At 44.2% G+C, this 17,571-nt stretch overlaps 1 protein-coding gene across 7 annotated transcripts in view; it reads right to left on the reverse strand.

The window, feature by feature from the left end:
* Positions 1-1,099: 1,099 nt before the first annotated feature.
* Positions 1,100-17,571, reverse strand: part of Dnajc6 (DnaJ heat shock protein family (Hsp40) member C6) — a 155,582-nt gene continuing 139,110 nt past the window's right edge. For all 7 annotated transcript variants that reach the window (XM_041651936.1, XM_041651937.1, XM_041651940.1 and 4 more), the window contains 5 exons: positions 16,381-16,500; positions 10,912-11,175; positions 8,750-8,892; positions 4,515-4,691; positions 1,100-3,447 (listed from right to left, as the gene is read on the reverse strand). In XM_041651936.1, the coding sequence (XP_041507870.1) occupies positions 3,346-3,447; positions 4,515-4,691; positions 8,750-8,892; positions 10,912-11,175; positions 16,381-16,500 (806 nt within the window). In that variant the 3' untranslated portion in view covers positions 1,100-3,345. The remainder of the gene's footprint in view (positions 3,448-4,514; positions 4,692-8,749; positions 8,893-10,911; positions 11,176-16,380; positions 16,501-17,571) is intronic.

A 17,571-nucleotide genomic window follows, 5' to 3' on the forward strand; every position in this document is an offset into this window, starting at 1 on the left:
TGTATGCCTTATTTTTAGGATAATAAAAACCTCTTGATTTGACCTACATTTCCTGGTCTGGTGCTTCCAGGATGGGAACTGGCCTGTGCTATGAAAACTTGCTCTGGAATTCAACTTTCGTGATTTATTACCAGGTGGGGTCTCACCAGGGGCACTGGTATTAACTTGAGCCTCTGAGTCTAGATGCACAGACACAGTAGTGGCTCAAGTACTCTGGTACAGCATGTCTACAAATGTTTCTGTCCTGTGGTAAAGTCCCAAACTATAGATCAGTCTCTATGACTCAACACACACACACACACACACACACACACACACACACACACACACACACAGCTGAAAATGCATTCATATTCTGGTGATGAGAATGAGATTTCTATGTTGATTCCTTTTTGCAACACAGTATCATTAGGCATGACGTGTGTGTGTGTGTGTGTGTGTGTGTGTGTGTGTGTGTGTGTCTGTCTGTCTGTCTGTCATTTTGTCTCAGGGAATAAATGATACTGGGAGATGGAAGTGTAACTGTAGAATCTTGTCAGGTTACATTTTGATGGAAATGTATTCTGCACTTTTCTCATTCTTTACCCTTACTGTTCCTTAAAAGCAAATCAGGTCAGCTGGTGGCTCTCAGGTTTGTCACTGCATTCCTTATCTCATTTGTTTGTTTCATTTTTTTTTTTAAAGATTTCTTTTATTTTTAATCAGGCCTATGGGGGAGGTGGTATGTGCACATCAGCAAAAGTGCCTGTGGAGACCAAAAGAGGGCACCAGATCTCTCCACAGCTGGAGGTACAGGCAGGGAGGGCTGAAAAGCCAAGTCAGGTCCTGTGCAAGAGAAGAGTAAGAGGCACCTTTAACCACTGAGTCATCTCTCTAGCCCAGCGGTTCTCAACCAATGGGGTTACAGCCCCTTTGGCAAACCTTTATCTCCAAAACGTGTGCATAATGATTCATAATGGTAGCAAAATTACAGTTATGCAGTAGCAACAAAAATAATTTTATGGTTGGGGGTCACCACAACATGAGGAACTGTATTAAAGGGTCAGAGCATTAGGAAGGTTGAGAACCACTGTTCCTAGCCCCTTATATCCCCACAAGTACAAAAATAACGTATATTTCCACAAGTATTTTTTATCCTTTTTAATATACATTACAAATATTTTAGAACAATGACATTTTGTGTTTACCGTATTTACAAAACAAAAATATATTACAATAAATATGGATGAGACAGTGGGTCCGACCAACAACAAGCTGTCACAACCAGGTACTTAAAAGGCATGCAGAACCTACCGGTCTGCACGTGTTAAAAGTTCTGAGACAGACAGGCGTCCAGACTCATAATGCATCTGGGAAAGAGAGGTGGGAAACCCCCAGGCTTAAGGAGGGGTTCTTTCTCATTGCTAATTGCATAACATTTAGTGGTATTGGAACCATGAACATTAATGAGCTATGCAAACATAATACAAAGCTAATATAGTTCTATTGTCTCAAAATGTACGTGACAGCCACATAATATCCTCTTAATTATTGTCATTATTTACTGTAGTTCACACAATATCTACAAATGTGAATGAAGGAAAAAAACAAAAAGCTCAACAAAACCAAAACAGGTCACATCAACATGTCTCACATCCCAATCTTAAATAGGACAAGCACATACTGGGTAAGACATCATTGTTTAATACGTCAATAAATAACACCTAGGTTGTTATGGTTACTTTGAACAGTTTACAGCTGTATATTTATAAGAGAGCATTTTTTTTGAGAATTTCACATTATCAGTAAACGGTAAAATAAAAAGAAGAACTTTTATAATTTAAAAAAAAGAGAGAGAGAGAGGAGAGAGATCTATACAGAACAAAAGTATTTCCGACATGCTGCCTTTCTGGTTCCGTTTGTCACAAGAATATTTAAACAGAAACAAACAAACAAAATGATTGTCTTCGAAAAGCAACTTTTGGAAAGCTTTTCACAACAGCGAGTGTGACCTTTTTAAGATTAGAACGAATGTCTTTGGACCGCCTGCTCTGTGACTACGCATGTGCACAGCATACATCTACACATGCATGTATGGATAGACAGATGCTGCACATGTGCTCACCAGGAGACCTAGTGAAGTCCCAGCCGTCCAAGCTGCTTACCCTGCAGAGCAGGAAGCACTGAACACTGGGCTGAAACATGACCAGCTGTAGCTCTGCGAAAGCTTCATTCTTGCATATTTCCCCACTACAGGCATCCAACAGCAAACCCAGCAGATGTAATCCAGGAAGGGGGTGGGGTCCAGATTCACTGGGTGGGTGGGAATCTGGTCTCCCAAACTGGCAAGCTATCCGACTGAATCTGAAGGCACACGCAGCTCTCTCCCCAAGGGAGCCCTTCTCCTACTAGTACTTAGCGTTGTCCTCTCTGCTTTACCCATAGCTCCTTACAAACCCCCAGAACACCAGATCCATCCAACTGTGAATGGGCCAAACCTGCCTTCCAAACAGTCGCCCATGAAGAAGGTTTTCTTGACTAAGCAAAAGAAAGAACACTAAGCCAGGTGGGAGCCATTAGAAGGCGCTTTCAAACCAGTTTGGAGTTGTGGCGGTGGTGGGAGTGTCTGGAGGTTTGCCTATAGTCAACCATAGATTTTTTTAAGGGAAAGGGAGCCAGCAGCCCAACATCTGTGACAGGAAGTCGAGCTTTGACATCTCAAAGCTCCAGGTTTCTTTAGCTATCCCGTGCTTGGGTTTGCAGCTCATCCCGGAAAAGTCAGGGGTAATGCCTAGACCTGCAAGATCATATCCCACCATTTAGCCCCTTCTTTCATTGTTAACTCTCTAGAGCAAAATACACACTCTAAAGGAGGTAAGGGCTCTAGTGAATTTCCATTGAGAAATACTCAGTTGGTGATATCCATTGCCCACATTACATCTTTTAAAAATAAAACGCAAACAAAAATATCCCTAAATTAATTCCTTAAAACCATTACGTAATCCAATTATCAAAACATCCACTCATAAATCGTAATCTCGGACAATGAAATGGATGTCATGACTTCCACTTGGGTGGCCTCTGCCCCATTTCCCCAGGCAAAATGCTGAGGAGGCTTCCCAGAGGGCAAGCAGGAACGTCCTAACTCTGCAAGGTCAGCTTGCTAGAGTTCCTCTTGGTGCTATGGACTTTAAGAAACCAAACTTTCACATTCCTGACCATGAGAAATGAATTTGTGAGGAACTTAACAGTTTAGGACTCGAAATACATTACTGGAATTTTTGGTTCATCTGTGAAAATCTCAGAACTGTGATACACACTAAGCATTAACACAGGGCTGCAGCCAGCATAGAAAAAGCCCACAGATTAATACAAGGGCTTCTGGCCTTGGTTTTCAAATTCAGACCAGGCATCGTTTAGCTCCATGAAAATCATCTTTGCATATTGTTCATAGGGTTGCCCAGTAGCCTAAAGAAAACAGAAAGCACAATTAGACGTTTAGCATTAAACTTATACTAAATTCACTAAGAATGTGGATTGTAATTAAAAATGTTCTTCCATTAAGACATTTCTTTTTACAGCCTACCTATATGAACTTCATTATCAAGCACTGCCCTGGAGACTCACAGAGACTAAGAGAAACCTACCAGTAAGGAGAAAACAGGGAGCTTGTTGGGCAGCAAAAAATACATCTCATTGTTAATGAAAGCCCTACGCGTAGTTGACTGTATTTCCAAGCCCCCTTTTTCCAATTTCTATAAAATTAAGGTCTTTGAGACTCATAATAGGGCAGTTTGCCCATTTCTCTGGACTCCGATTTCTCTTCTGACTGAATGAAGTCCAAGCACTAACGTTGTTTCCCACAAATCATTGTGTTTGGTCATATGGAGTGCCGAGAGATGGAAACTGACGCGATTTCAAACATGCCGTCCCAAAGGCACCACAGTCACGACTCCATGTCACGCATCTGCCACCGTTCACACGACAGCAGCGTGGGGTCCTTCAGTCTGAGGTGAATTTGGCCCGGAGGGAGCTGAAGTTCTGACCCTGTGGAGCGCTCGGAATTTATTCAAACCCTAAGCATCAATGGCAACACACACTGACATTTTAAAAATTTTGTCGATCCTCACCAATATTTCGTTTTCCAAATGTACCCTAAAGCGTCTCCTACGGTTCCGGCTGAACGTGATACTGCTTTCCGCAGGAACCGCAGTTTCATTTGAAGTACTCTGTCTCGTTTTAGTATTGTAGTTCAAGATCACCTGTAAACCCTAAAACTAAGTCACTGACGAGTGCTGCATTTCCGTAGTGAATAAGGCGCTCGCCCTGCTCTTTGTAAAGGATGCTTGGGTTGTTTTCCGCCAACCTCATGAAGTACGACTATCTGTTTAGAGACCTGATTTAAATGACCCACACAGTAAGTTTTGTTCAAGAAATGTCTTAATCAGCAAACGGTGAGCATGCTGTTTTACCCCGTGCTTCTCATCCCCGAAACAAGGACCGGACAAGTCTCTGACAGGGCAGGCCCTACCCACCTTGTCAGGGTGCACCACCAGCACAGCCCTCCTGTACACTTTCTTCACTTGCTCTGGTGTTACCAGGTCGGCCATGCCCACCGGCTTCCACTTGGTCTCCCCGGCCCACAGCACCGTGTGCATCGTGGAGAGCAGGGCTCTGATGTTTCGTTCTTTGCCTTCTATCCACTCCAGGATCTGCAAGCAGGAAATAGGAAAGGGTTAAGACAGTCAAACACTTCCTGTCTACCAGGACTCTGAAGATCTACCCTGTTTCAGTAGAACTGAACAAGCGCCCCCTTCTAGCTGGAACACTCCCCCACCTCCCACCTCACCCTTCCGGTGTACATGGTTGTTTAAAACCTGTTCATGGACCTCAGAGTACCCCTCTGTGGTTTGAACTCCTTTCTCTCTGACTTCCTACAGTTAATTATACACTCCTAACATATGAACTTCATGAGGTCACACCCGGACCTCCTTTGTTCCACGAACTAAATAAACCATCCTTGTAGGCTGGCCAACGTTGTGCAAGGGTGTAGCTCAGTGGGTTTGACTCCCAACACAAGGGGGAAAAATATCACCTGTCCTACCATAAGTGGGCCATATTTGTCACACCTTATTGAACTTCTATGTCCACCTTTTCCTGCAGTCACGTGGAACTGTTTACAGAAAGGTGCTGTTTCTTAGACTAGGAACCAAACACCGGCATCTCGAAAGGTTTATTACATGATCCCTTTAGTCACGTAAGCAAACTAACAACCTTTACGGTGTGATAAAGGAAGTGATTGAATGGCAGGTGCGGTGGTTTGGGTGAGAACAGCTCCCATAATCTCATATATATACAGGAGTTCTTGATCCCCACTTGGTGGAAATGCCTGGGGAGGATTAGGAAGCGTGGCCTTGTTAAGAGAAGAAGTGTCACTGAGGGAGAGTGAGTCTTAATTTTTCGAATGGAGCCTATGCCATTCCCAGTTAACTCTTTCATTCCCTATTTCACACTTGTGGATATGAAGTAAGCTCTCAGCTACCGGTCCAGAGCCACGCCTGCCTGCTGTTGGGCTCGCTGCCATGATGATCATGGATTACACCCAGCCCTCTGGAACTGTGAGGCCCAATACGCGCTCTCTTATATAAGTTGCCTTGGTCATGGTGTCTCTTCATAGCAATAGAAAAGTAACTAAAACAGAAGGAATCACGAGTTGGCATCAGCATTTGACACATGCCAAGCTTCAGTAGGTGGTGTTGGTGGATAACCAGTTCAGCTGTGGTTATTGATGGCTACCTTCCTCAGCAATGAAAATCCCGTGCCAACCAAGCGATCACGCAGGGCTTTACAGACAACACGCCTTTCTCTCATAGAAAACTGTCTCCGCCACATTGGAGCACTGGACTGAAATCTCAAGGTCCAAATTAGGAGCAGAAGGAGAGAGAGCACGAGCAAGGAACTCAGGACTGCGAGGGGTGCACCCACACACTGAGACAATGGGGATGTTCTATTGGGAACTCACGAAGGCCAGCTGGCCTGGGTCTGAAAAAGCCTGGGATAAAACCGGACTCGCTAAACATAGCGGTCAATGAAGACTACTGAGAACTCAAGAACAATGGCACTGGGTTTTTGATCCTATTGCACGTACTGGCTTTGTGGGAGCCTAGGCAGTTTGGATGCTCACCTTACTAGACCTGGATGGAGGTGAGTGGTCCTTGGACTTCCCACAGGTCAGGGAACCCTGATTGCTCTTCGAGCTGATGAGGGAGGGGGACTTTATATCGGGGGAGGGAGGGGGAAATGGGAGGCGGTGGCGGGGAGGAGGCAGAAATCTTTAATAAATAAATAAATTAAATTGAAAAAAAAAAAAAACTGTCTCCGTTTGCCTGATGAGCAGTGGTAATGGAAGTAGATAGCAAGAGAAGCAAGCAAAACCACAGGTCCTTCACTGCATTCAAGAAGGTCTCGAAGGATCCTTTTGTGCACAACTGGTATTTAAATTTGCAGAGACATAGCAAAAGCACTGCAGTCTGTTGTTCTGAAGAAAATGTGAGGAGTCGCCCCGGGAGACGGCTCAACCTAGAGACACTGTGATTTTCAGCATAGTTAATGTCCTACCATCAATGATTCAAGCTCTCCAACAGAGATAAGCCTTAGAACACTATTGTCTTTAACAAAATCTCAATCGTTGAATTTTATCAGTGAAGACTTTGGAAGCCAGGTGCTGGGGTGAAAGCCTGCTAGCTCAGAGAGGCAGAGAAAGCACCCAACTGACCTTCCTCCTCACCTGGCAACCCAGGAGCCTCCAACCTTCTCCACACTGTCTCAAACAAGACTCTTCAAACTGAGTGTGCCTCCCGTCTACTTCCTGTGTGTCTCTCTGTCCGTCCTCCTGACTCCCTCTTACTCTATGGCTTTTTTCTTAATAAGCCCATGTTTACTTCTTGCCAACTGGTTGCTTGACCTATGGTTGATTTATTTAACCCTGTTTTCAACATTCAAGCGGAAAGATCTTGGATTAAAGGTGTGTGCTAGGGCTGAGCCACACCACTACTAGAAACAGGTTTTCTCCAGAAAATAACACAATTTTGGGGTTCAAAGTGTGCTCAGATGTCCTGCAACATAACTCGTTGATCTTTATGTACTCATCAATAACCCCACCCCATTCGTCTTCAGACCACCTTCTGCCTCCAGGTTGATCTGCATCCAGTTGTCCACACTACAGCCTCACCTGGGAAGAACTCCCTTATCGACGAGTTAAGGAACTTGGATCCATTGAGTGACAAACCTCTATTTTAAAGTGCAAAAATACAACAACAACAACAACAACAAAATCATTCTCCTTTCCCTCAAACCAATTCTTACCAGAACTTTAGAATCAAAAACAGATGTTTTGTTTTATTTGTTGTTTTAAGAACTTCTTTAGCTTAAAAATGGGAGGAGGGTATAGTAGAGGTCATGGTCCTTCCTCACCATCGTTAGCCTCCTTTCCTCAGTCTATACAAACCTCATGCCGGATTGTCTCCAGAATGGTAAATCCTGAGCACAGGAATATTCCTCTCCCGATCACCAGAGAACCGAAACCTGGTTTTACTCCACCAAGAACAACAGAAAGTTCTCAAGGTGGCAGAAAACACAAATGGTGAATTGTTCTTACCAAACTCTAATGATCCATATTTATAATCTAAAGGCTTCTGAACTATGTAAAGTCAAATATCATTGTTCATCTGGTGGGCAAATGTAAGAAATCTGTATTACCAAACCACAGACTAAAATGAGTTTATTAGCACAACTAAGCATCATGCTCAGACCTTCCCAAAGCTACTTTGCTATTGAAGATCAGGACTGTCTTCAAACCACAGCTTCAGAGACCTACTGTAACTCAGTGACTGCCAGAAGGAAGCGCCTTCCATAGTTGATATGGTCGGTGTCCCACCCTGGAGTCAATGTTGAGTTTTAACTCTCAAAGTAGTGCATGGCATTAGGAGGCAGGACCTTTACGGGTGTTAAGATTTAAATTAAATAGTTCTCCCCAGGCTCTTGTTTTGAGCACCTGAGGTGTGGGAGGTCCTTCTGTCTATGTGTTGTTTTTATTGGCTAATGAATAAAGAAACTGTCTTGGCCTGTGATAGGGCAAAAGAATAGAGCTAGGTGGGGAAAACTAAACTGAATGCTGGGAGAAAGGAGGCGGAGTCAGGGTGAAGCCTTGGAGTTGCTGCCAGAGTCAGACATGCTGAAACCTTGCTGGTAGGCCATGAGCCTCATGGTAAAATATAAAATAATGGAGATGGGTTAATTCTAGATGTAAGAACTAGTTAAGTAATTGGCCAAGCAGTGATTTAAATAATACAGTTTCTGTGTGATTATTTTGGGAGTCTGGGCGGCCAGGAAACAAACACGCGGCCTCCTTACTACACACCTGCTCACCAGTGGATGGTCTCTGGGAGACTGTGGAACCTGTAGAGGGCTTAGCTAGTAGAAATAGCTCCCTAGGAGTGGGCCTTCAAAGGTTCTACCTGTTCCCCTCTTGCTTCAGTACTTCTCTCCGACCTTCCTGTCCACTTCCAAGTGAACAGCCACTCTGCACATTCCCACTGCCAGGCCTTTCCTGTCACCATAAACTGAAATCTCCACGAGGCAAAACAAATTGTATCTGTCAAGTATTTAGTCCCTAGTGACCAACACAAAGGCAACAAATACAGAGGTGATTGGACAGACATGACTTCGTCGCACAGCTTTGTCCTATAGGATAACCGAGGGGCTCACTCACCTTTAATTTCTCAGGATCCATTTCCTTAGCCATTTCCTCCTTTCTCATCTCAGCTATTGTCCGAGGCCCCTTCTTGTCTTTGTGGGCATTAAACCCTTGACTAGAAAGCAGGTCTTCAAAGTCAGCAGCCTTTTGTTTCCCTTCTGTAACACAATGTGTGGAAACCATCACAACTTTCATTCTTAAACAGGTCAGACCCTCACTTCTCGGGAGTACGGGGCTTCAAAGTAGCTTTTCATACTTCCATCCTCTTCCCACCTGCCTCGTGCAGAATACTAAAGGCTCTGTGTAACAAATGAGGAAACTGGAAGGCTAGGGAACCAAAAGAGCCTGTCCAGAATCACACAACATGTCCATGAAAAGCACAGGACTGGAGTCTGGATTGCTAATGCCTATTTCATCTCCAGGTTAACCTTGCAGACAAAGATACAAATGATTCTATCCCAATTACAACAAACTGGTGTCAGAGATTAGACAAGAGCATAGATTCAAGTCCTGGACATTCTCCCTGCTATCACTTCCCTGTCTCTACCCAGCTGATGACTTCACTGGGTCATAGTGCCTTTCTTCAGAAAGTCAGGTCTTTCCTGGAAACAATGCTACGTATCTGAAACCCAGCTATGACCAAAGGGGCACTGGAGATATCTATACCTCAGTTTCTTAATCTAGAGAATGAGGATGGTGTTAACAATACAGTGTTGCCATGAGAAAGAGCTAAAAGCCTGCCTGGTTATCTCAGTGTTCACTTGAAAACAAAACTGAACAAAACCACAACAGCCCACGTGGTTGGTAGTAATTGACCCAAGGTATTTTTGTTCCCGGCTGGGAATGTTCTGCCATCTATATTCTAAAGAAGCCACATTCACATGTGTGCACACCAAAATTAAGTGCTCCTAGGAGACACTCACCCTCTATCTACTCAAAAACAAAATGAAGGGGATGCCATGCAGCTCAACAGAATTGCCCAGAGGATCTCCCTGCTAGCGAAAGGCTAAACATGACATCATACGTTCCCAGCACGTGCATTTCTGTCACAGCAGTGCTGTGAGCAACACTGGGGTTGTGGGCAGCTGGAAGTGACAGCGGTGCCCAACAACTGGGAGTCAAGTCCTGGCTCTCACACATTTCAAGAAACTGAGAAATTACTTTAGAGATCGACCTCACAGTTCCGCGTCTGTAACAGAGGATTGGTTTTGAAGATATGCATGGAACTGCCTGGGATACCGCTGCACGTAGTACACTCTCAATACATGTTAACCACTGTGAAGAAAGAGGGTCACCTTTATCCATGTTCCTCGAAGGGAATCATCAAACTAACTGAGATGCTAAGTGCACTGACACCATCTGACAAACTCAATTGTAATAGATACTATTTTTACCTCAGTGACAAGAATCTCATCTAGTGGGGCTAGGGAGACAGCTCAGCAGTTAAGAGCATTTGCTGCCGTGACAGAGGACCTGGGTTCGATTCCTAGCACTTACAATGTGGTCCATAACCACCTATAACTCCAGTTCCATGGAATCTGAAGCCCTTTCTGACTTACTTGGACAACGGGCATATACATGGCATACATACATACACATAATTAATATCCGTACATATATAATACTATAAATCTTTAAAAATATGTTTTGTTTTTAATTCAGTCTAGGACATCTTCCAGTCCTAGGCAGTGGCATCATCACCGGTGCCCTCAAACTCAGGAATCCGCCAACTACCTTTCTCACGGCAATCCAAGAAGAAAACCTAATGCGATTTTGACAGGTTCCAATCCTTTTCTCCTAAGAATACTTTCTTTCTTCCAAAGGCTATAGTTCTCTGTTCCATTTATCCATCCAATCAACATGTATAAAGATTTACAATACAGCAAGTGCTATGCAAGGTTCAAAAACCTGTGACAAACGTCTTCCTTCCTACTCCAGCATGGAAAAGGAAAGACCGAGTGAGCCACAGTCACATGACACCTACATGGGGTCATGGTAGACCCAGGCGCTCCCTCCACACACAGTACTGGGGGTGAGGATCACCTGATATCTCTTCAGCTCTTAAGACAGTCTCATAAACAATAGGATTGGTTTTGGTCTCCTTCAGACATAACGTCCCCAGCAGTGTGACATCACGGGCAGGTCACCTGACACCAGTTTCATCTCATCATCCTCACCTAAATTAGAAGATCCTTTCCCACGTTCGCTCTGTCCCGCAGGCATAGCTGAGAAGCTCACGTTGTAATTGGGTCGGTTCTGTGGGGAGGAGTGAGGCATACCGGATGGCGGCTTAGGCTGCGCCTGCTGCCAATTATAGCCCGCGGGCTGCTGCCACCCTCCACCCATCGGCTGGGGGGATGCTTTCTGCGGTGAGCTGAGAGGTGGAAACCCTCCGCCTAGTCCAGTTGGTGTGGTAGGTTTGCTGGCAAAGGAAGAGCTACCTATGGAGGAAAAGGGAGAGAGGCGGTAAGGATCTTTGCAGTGGCTTCAAACTCGTGTCCCGAGGCATTGCTGGCAATGATTTCAGTGGAAACGTCTTTGGGTGGTACCAGAATTCACCTCCCTAAGAGGTAAAGAAAACGCAGGCGTGTCTGCATAGCCGTTATTCCTTAATTAGCCCAGTGGCACTTTTAGGTAGTATCCTTGCCTCGTTCATTTCTTCGCATGAACAAAAAGCAACCAGGAGACCTTTAGTGGACTTTTTCTATAACAGCCAGCATACAGCAGAACACTCGAAATAGACCACTGAGTACAAACCAGACTGTGTCACCCTGCCCAGCCTGCCCTGCTCTAAGCAAGTTTTATTTCTTTACTAGAGTCAAAACTACCAAGTGACAAGCACACGGGATAAAACAAACGGCCTCTTTAAGGTTCTGCTTAAATGTCAATTATTAGGATTACTGTTTGCTAGAAGGAAAAGCCGGGTTAGGACACAAGAGCAACTATAGATGTTTTAAAAATTTACAGCTAGGTTCCAATTTTACACTGCTTGCCTTCCTTTACAGGAGGGCTGGCATTTGTGGAGGTCAAATGAGAACCTGAAATGTCATGATCTCCACTGATCCTTCAAAGAGCCAAAATCGTGATGATACTAAAACAACCAACACTCACAGAGCGCTTCAGAGCACAGCAAGTGTCAGCCAGACGTATCCCTGGATGGGTTCAAAGAAAAGGGACTCAAAGCCAAGGTTCGTGGGCAAGCTCGCGATCACACAGCTGGTTAACGGAATGCCCTGACTGCGGGCATCTTACCTCTGCACCTCTGCACCCAGAGTCTCAAGATCCTCCCAAGGCTCTGAGCTGCTACTAAACTCACCCCTTACTTTGTCTCTCTTCTACAGCTACGTCCTTTCATCTGGACCCTGAAACTGCTCTTCCCTTTCACACTAGGATGCTGTGTTATAGCTACTGAACTTTGAGTCAATCTGTTGGAGTCCGGCGGTGGCACTGGTGTCCCATCCACTCTCGGACGCATGTACTCCGAAGTCACCCACCAGCGGTTGTTGGATGGCTGCCACGTGCCAGGTACTGTTGGGAACTGGCGCTATCCACAAACAAGGCTCTCTGCTTTTCTAAAGCTAAATGAATTTCTTTTTATTTCTGTGAGCTTCCATTTTCTCATCTACGAAATGACTACGTCTTTATCAGAGGTACAGCATAAACAAACAACCAGTTCAAGGAGGGCTTCATGGTCCCTGAATTAAGTAAACTCAGGTACACTACACGTCACAAAACAGGGCCAATAACATGTGTGACACACTGTAAGGGACTCAATAAGCATTTGGTCATAGAACACAATATTTGTCTGCCATCCCTGCAGGCTGTCACGCTATCATATCACTGTCCCTGTCATTTCCTGTCACCATCCCCACTTTCTGAGGCAAGGTCTTACTACGTAACCTACATGGTCTAAAACTCCCTATGTATGCCAGGCTGGCCACCATCCTCCTGCCTCACCAGGAATGCAGCCAACACCAGCAAGTTCTGCTTGCTGCTGTCATTTGACAACATACAACAAGAAGCCCTCTTCAGGGGCCCCCTGGACCCTTTTGTCCCTAGCACATCAACATAAGGTTAGGCATTCATTCTGTATCGTGGCTTCATTTTATATTTTAAGAATGCTCACTTGATTCTAAATACATCTGTTCATCATTTTAACATTTGATGTATCTCCTACACATAGGGGGAAAAACACCCATGAACCAAAGGCATCTTCCAAATTCCCACTACAGCCATCACTTGTCCGTTCATTTAGGAACCACTTTGAGCATCTTCTACACACCAGGCTGTGGACCCAGAAATGAAGTGGTGGGTGCTGATATCGCTCTCCTGGGGCCTGTGTGGCTTTGTAACATCTAACTTGGCAAAGTAAGTCATGTTTACATGCAACAACAATTCTATATACTGATGCTATCGAAGCAGTGAGCTGCCCAAAAGACAGCATAGTTGCTAGGCCCAGATCACAGCCATCCCACAAGAGCTGAAGAAGGCACAGTTTTCAACCTTGGCTGTGCATCACAATCATCTAGGAAACCTCTCATTCAATGTCTCACCTAGCATAGCACCTACACAGTGGATATTCTTTTTTTTTTCTCGAGACAGGGTTTCTCTGTGGTTTTGGAGCCTGTCCTGGAACTAGCTCTTGTAGACCAGGCTGGTCTCGAACTCACAGAGATCCGCCTGTCTCTGCCTCCCAAGTGCTGGGATTAAAGGTGTGCGCCACCACCACCCAGCATCACAGTGGATATTCTATCTCTGATTAACGTTTCTCTCTCCTAACATGCCGTAGGGTCCCCTGGGAAGGAATGCTGTCTGCCGCCAGTCAGCATTGCATCCAGAGTGCTTAGCAGAGGGCACGTAATCACAAATACCCAGCAGATGAGGAAACTGAAGCTTATTGGTTGAAAATGGAGGTGGTCTCTCTCTAGGACCTCCTAGCAAGTCTGAGAGGATTAAAAATCCCCCATCTTTCATCTTCTCTTTTGACCCGCCACCCACTTCTATTTGTTACCTCTATGAAATGGCAAGTGGTTTCCACCATTACTGAATTCAGACTGTCTTCCTAAAAGACAAAACTAACTGCTTCCTGGATTTGCACAGAAAGTACAGTAAAACAGTTCTGAAGTCTTTCTTGGGTGGGCCTTACCTTCCCAACCCCACTTCTCCCACCCCTATCTCCACAGAGCCCAGGCCATCTGACAAAAAGTCATCTTAGCTATTCCCTCCCCTCTGATGGACATCTTTGTCTTATTTTTGGTCTTAGGAGGAATGCTTTGAGTTTTTGCTCTTTTTAGTACTGGCTACAGGTTTGTCATATAGACTATGTTAAGATATGATTTCCCGCCGGGCGATGGTGGCGCACGCCTTTAATCCCAGCACTCGGGAGGCAGAGGCAGGCGGATCTCTGTGAGTTCAAGACCAGCCTGGTCTACAGAACTAGTTCCAGGACAGGCTCCAAAGCCACAGAGAAACCCTGTCTCGAAAAAACAAAACAAAACAACAACAAAAACAAACAAACAAACAAAAAAAAACAAAGATATGATTTCCCTCCCTTCTTAGTTCTTCAAACACTATATCATCAAAGGATGTTGAATTGTATCAAGAATCTGTCATTGAGTTCATTTATGTGAAGCATTATATTTATTGACTTACATATGTTGAACCATCCTTGCATTTCTAGAATGAAGTTAAATTGATCACTGTGAATGATCGTTTTTATATAAATTCAGTTTCCAAATATTTTACTAAGAATTTTTTTCATCTAACTTCATCAGGGAGATTGACCCATAATTTTCTTTTACTGTTGTTCTTGTGTTTTTATCTGATTTAGGTAACAGGATAAAATTGGTTCCTGGGTGTGCACCTTTCTTTTAATTTTATAGAAAGCTCTGAGCAGAGTTTGCAGGTGTTACAGCTCTGGAGAGAAAGGTACGCTATCAGAAGTCAGATTCTCCCCGCAGGTGCTAGAGATCTAAAGGGAAAGGTATCCTGACTCGTCAGGAAGTCAGGCTATACCTAAAGCTGGGTTATTGTGGGAGATGGTCTCCCCACAGGATGTGGCAATCCTCCTCCTCTCTGAGAGAGTCACTACAGCTGAGCTCTGTCCCACTCTGCTAAGAGAGTTTCCCAGCAGAGATTCTGATCTGCTCTGGGCAAAATAAGGTCTTCACCCAAAACTCTTTCAGGAGATTTATTTGAGAGGGAGGAATCCAGGAGAGTGGCTGCCTCTTCCAGGGTAGAGAAGGGTAGTTGTCAACTGAACAGGCACAGGACTTATAGAGGGCTTCTTAGGGGTGGAATTTTTCCAAGGAGAAGATTTTCAGGGAGGGAACTGGTCAGATTTCAACCTTTTTGAGTTTGGACAAGCTAGATTGGCTAGATTTCTTGCTCATGGGTTAGTTGGTTTTCCTACTCAGGGATTGGTTGGCTTCATGCTCAATTGGTCAGGAGCAAATTTGGCTCTGATTTCAGGGCCAAAATATGTTTCTTTCATTGGCTCTGGTTTCATGATCATGATAGGTTTCTTTGGCTGGCCCTTTTGTCCTACAGGGTTGGTGCCACTTACTCTGCAATGATATGATGGTATAATGATATAATTTTGCCATGAACACATCTGGGCCTGAGTTTTTTCAGTTGCAGATTCTTTGTTTGTTTGTTTTTGGATTACTGCTTCAATTTCCTTGCTTGTTAGAGAGCTGATTGAATTGTTTTTCATCTTTACTTAACTTTGTTAGGTCAAATCATCCAGAAATACAACCATTTCTTTTAGGGTTTCCAATTTAGTGGAATCCATGTTTTTAAAGTATGTCCTAACGAATTTATGAATTTCACTGATATCTGTTATAATTTCTCCCTTTTCATCTCTAATTTTACCAATATGAGTCTTCTCTTTCTCTAGTTTGGTGAAGGTCTACCCTACTTATTGACCAATTCTTCACTTCATTGATTCATTTCTTGTATTACTTTGTTCACTTCTATTTTCATTACTTTATGCCCCAATCTTAATCATTTATTTCCATCCACTGCTTTTATATTTGGCTTGTTTGGGGCTGAGAATGAAGAATTCTAACATAATATTGATTCAAAGCCTTTCTCTCTTCCCAGTGGTAAACCTTCACTTTTCTATAAATCTCACCAGAAAAAAATCTCCTTTACAATGAAAGTGTGTGCCCTAAACCCCTTGCACAGCACTAGTGGCTCCTGTTGTTGTTGTTGTTGTGTTGTTGTTTGTATCAAGTTCTAATCCCATCCAAGGCACCTCTTGAGCCGCTCTATAACCTCATTAATTGAAAAGGAGGCAAAAAAGCTTCTAGCAACTCTTTGAGACAGAATGTGAAAGAAAGCCAAACAGTCTATATGGCTAATGCTAAGACAGATGTGGCTCTACGTTGAGACGCCCACACCCATGCCCTCAAGCGCATCTTCATCTCGTCTTCGGTGCCTCCCTCTCTCTTAACACTGATGCTTAGCCTCCAATTCTGCTTCGCACTGAGGCCAAGGATCCAGTTTTACCTGAAATAAAGTCCCGTAATGGTTAAGGGAAGTCTCGCACTGCTATAGGAACAGTGTGGCGCTGTGGTGCTGTCCCTGCCACGGTTGACATTAGCATCAAATATTACTCAGATCTTAATCTCATAAGTTCATACCTAGTGTCCCTAGGTCAGCGAAGGGATCCAGAGTCTGTGGCTTGCTCTGATGGGTAGGGGTGCCATGTGATGAGCCTGTTGGGCTGGTGGCGGCTGATTTGCTTCCCATTCCAAAACCCCCTGGAAAGGAATGGAACCCATTGAAAATGAGTTAGCTCCCCGAGGCAGGATGCTGAGAGTTGGGGTTTCAAAGCACCTGCTCAGCTAACCCTAAGACAAATTTGGATGGAGCATAAAAATGTGTGCGAGGTCCCAAGATGCTGTTACTCTGATTGAGGTGAGTGGTGACCCAAAGCGAGGGTAAGACATGGGTCAGGCATCTGCCTTTCTTTGGCCATGCATGTTATTTCCTGACTTTCTCTCTCTTCAGAGATCAGGAGTCAGACTTTATCTGAACTACCCCAGCCGCCCTGGGATCTTGCTTATCATCTTCCAACTGTAAGATTTTTAACTTAAAATTTTTTTATGAGTATCTTATATTATGTGTGTGGATGTTTGGCCTGTAAATAAGTCTGTGCACCATGTGTCTGCAATACCACAGAGACCATCAGTCCCCTGGAACTAGAATTACAAACAGTTATGAGCCACCATGTGGGTGCAAGGAATCTAATCGAGGTCCACTGCAAGAGCAGACAGTGTCAAAAAAACAATTCAAAGTCACAGGCAATAGAAGCAAAAAGTAGACAAACTGAACTAGAAAAACCCGTGTGACAACAAAGAAACAAGTAAAGTATACGATGGGGGGACAATATTTGCCAACCATTATTCTGATAAGGAGCTTGATATATATGTGTGTGTGTGTGTGTATATAAAACAACTTAGTTATAAATTGACAATAACTTGATTTAAAAATAAGCCAAGGACTTCTCGCCAAAAAAGACTTGCAAATGACCAGAACACATAAAAAGATTCTCAACATTGCTGGTCTTAGTTACTTTTCTATTGCTGTGATGGGACACCAGGACCAACGCAACTTAGGATAGAAAAAGTTTACTGGGGCTCACAGTTCCAGAGGGTTAGAGTCCACGGACATCACTGTGGGGAGCATGCAGCAGGCAGCCACAGTGCTAAAGCAGTACCCGAGCGCTTACATATTATCCACAAGCACGGGGCACAGAGAGCTAACTGGGAATGGGGTAACATTTGGAAACTTCAAGCCCACTCCCAGTGACACACCACCCCCTTCTCAAA

This window comes from Microtus oregoni, unplaced genomic scaffold (assembly GCF_018167655.1).
Source record: "Microtus oregoni isolate MIOR12 unplaced genomic scaffold, Mior012 000005F_ref0000423, whole genome shotgun sequence".
In the NCBI taxonomy this organism is placed as follows: Eukaryota; Metazoa; Chordata; class Mammalia; order Rodentia; family Cricetidae; genus Microtus; species Microtus oregoni.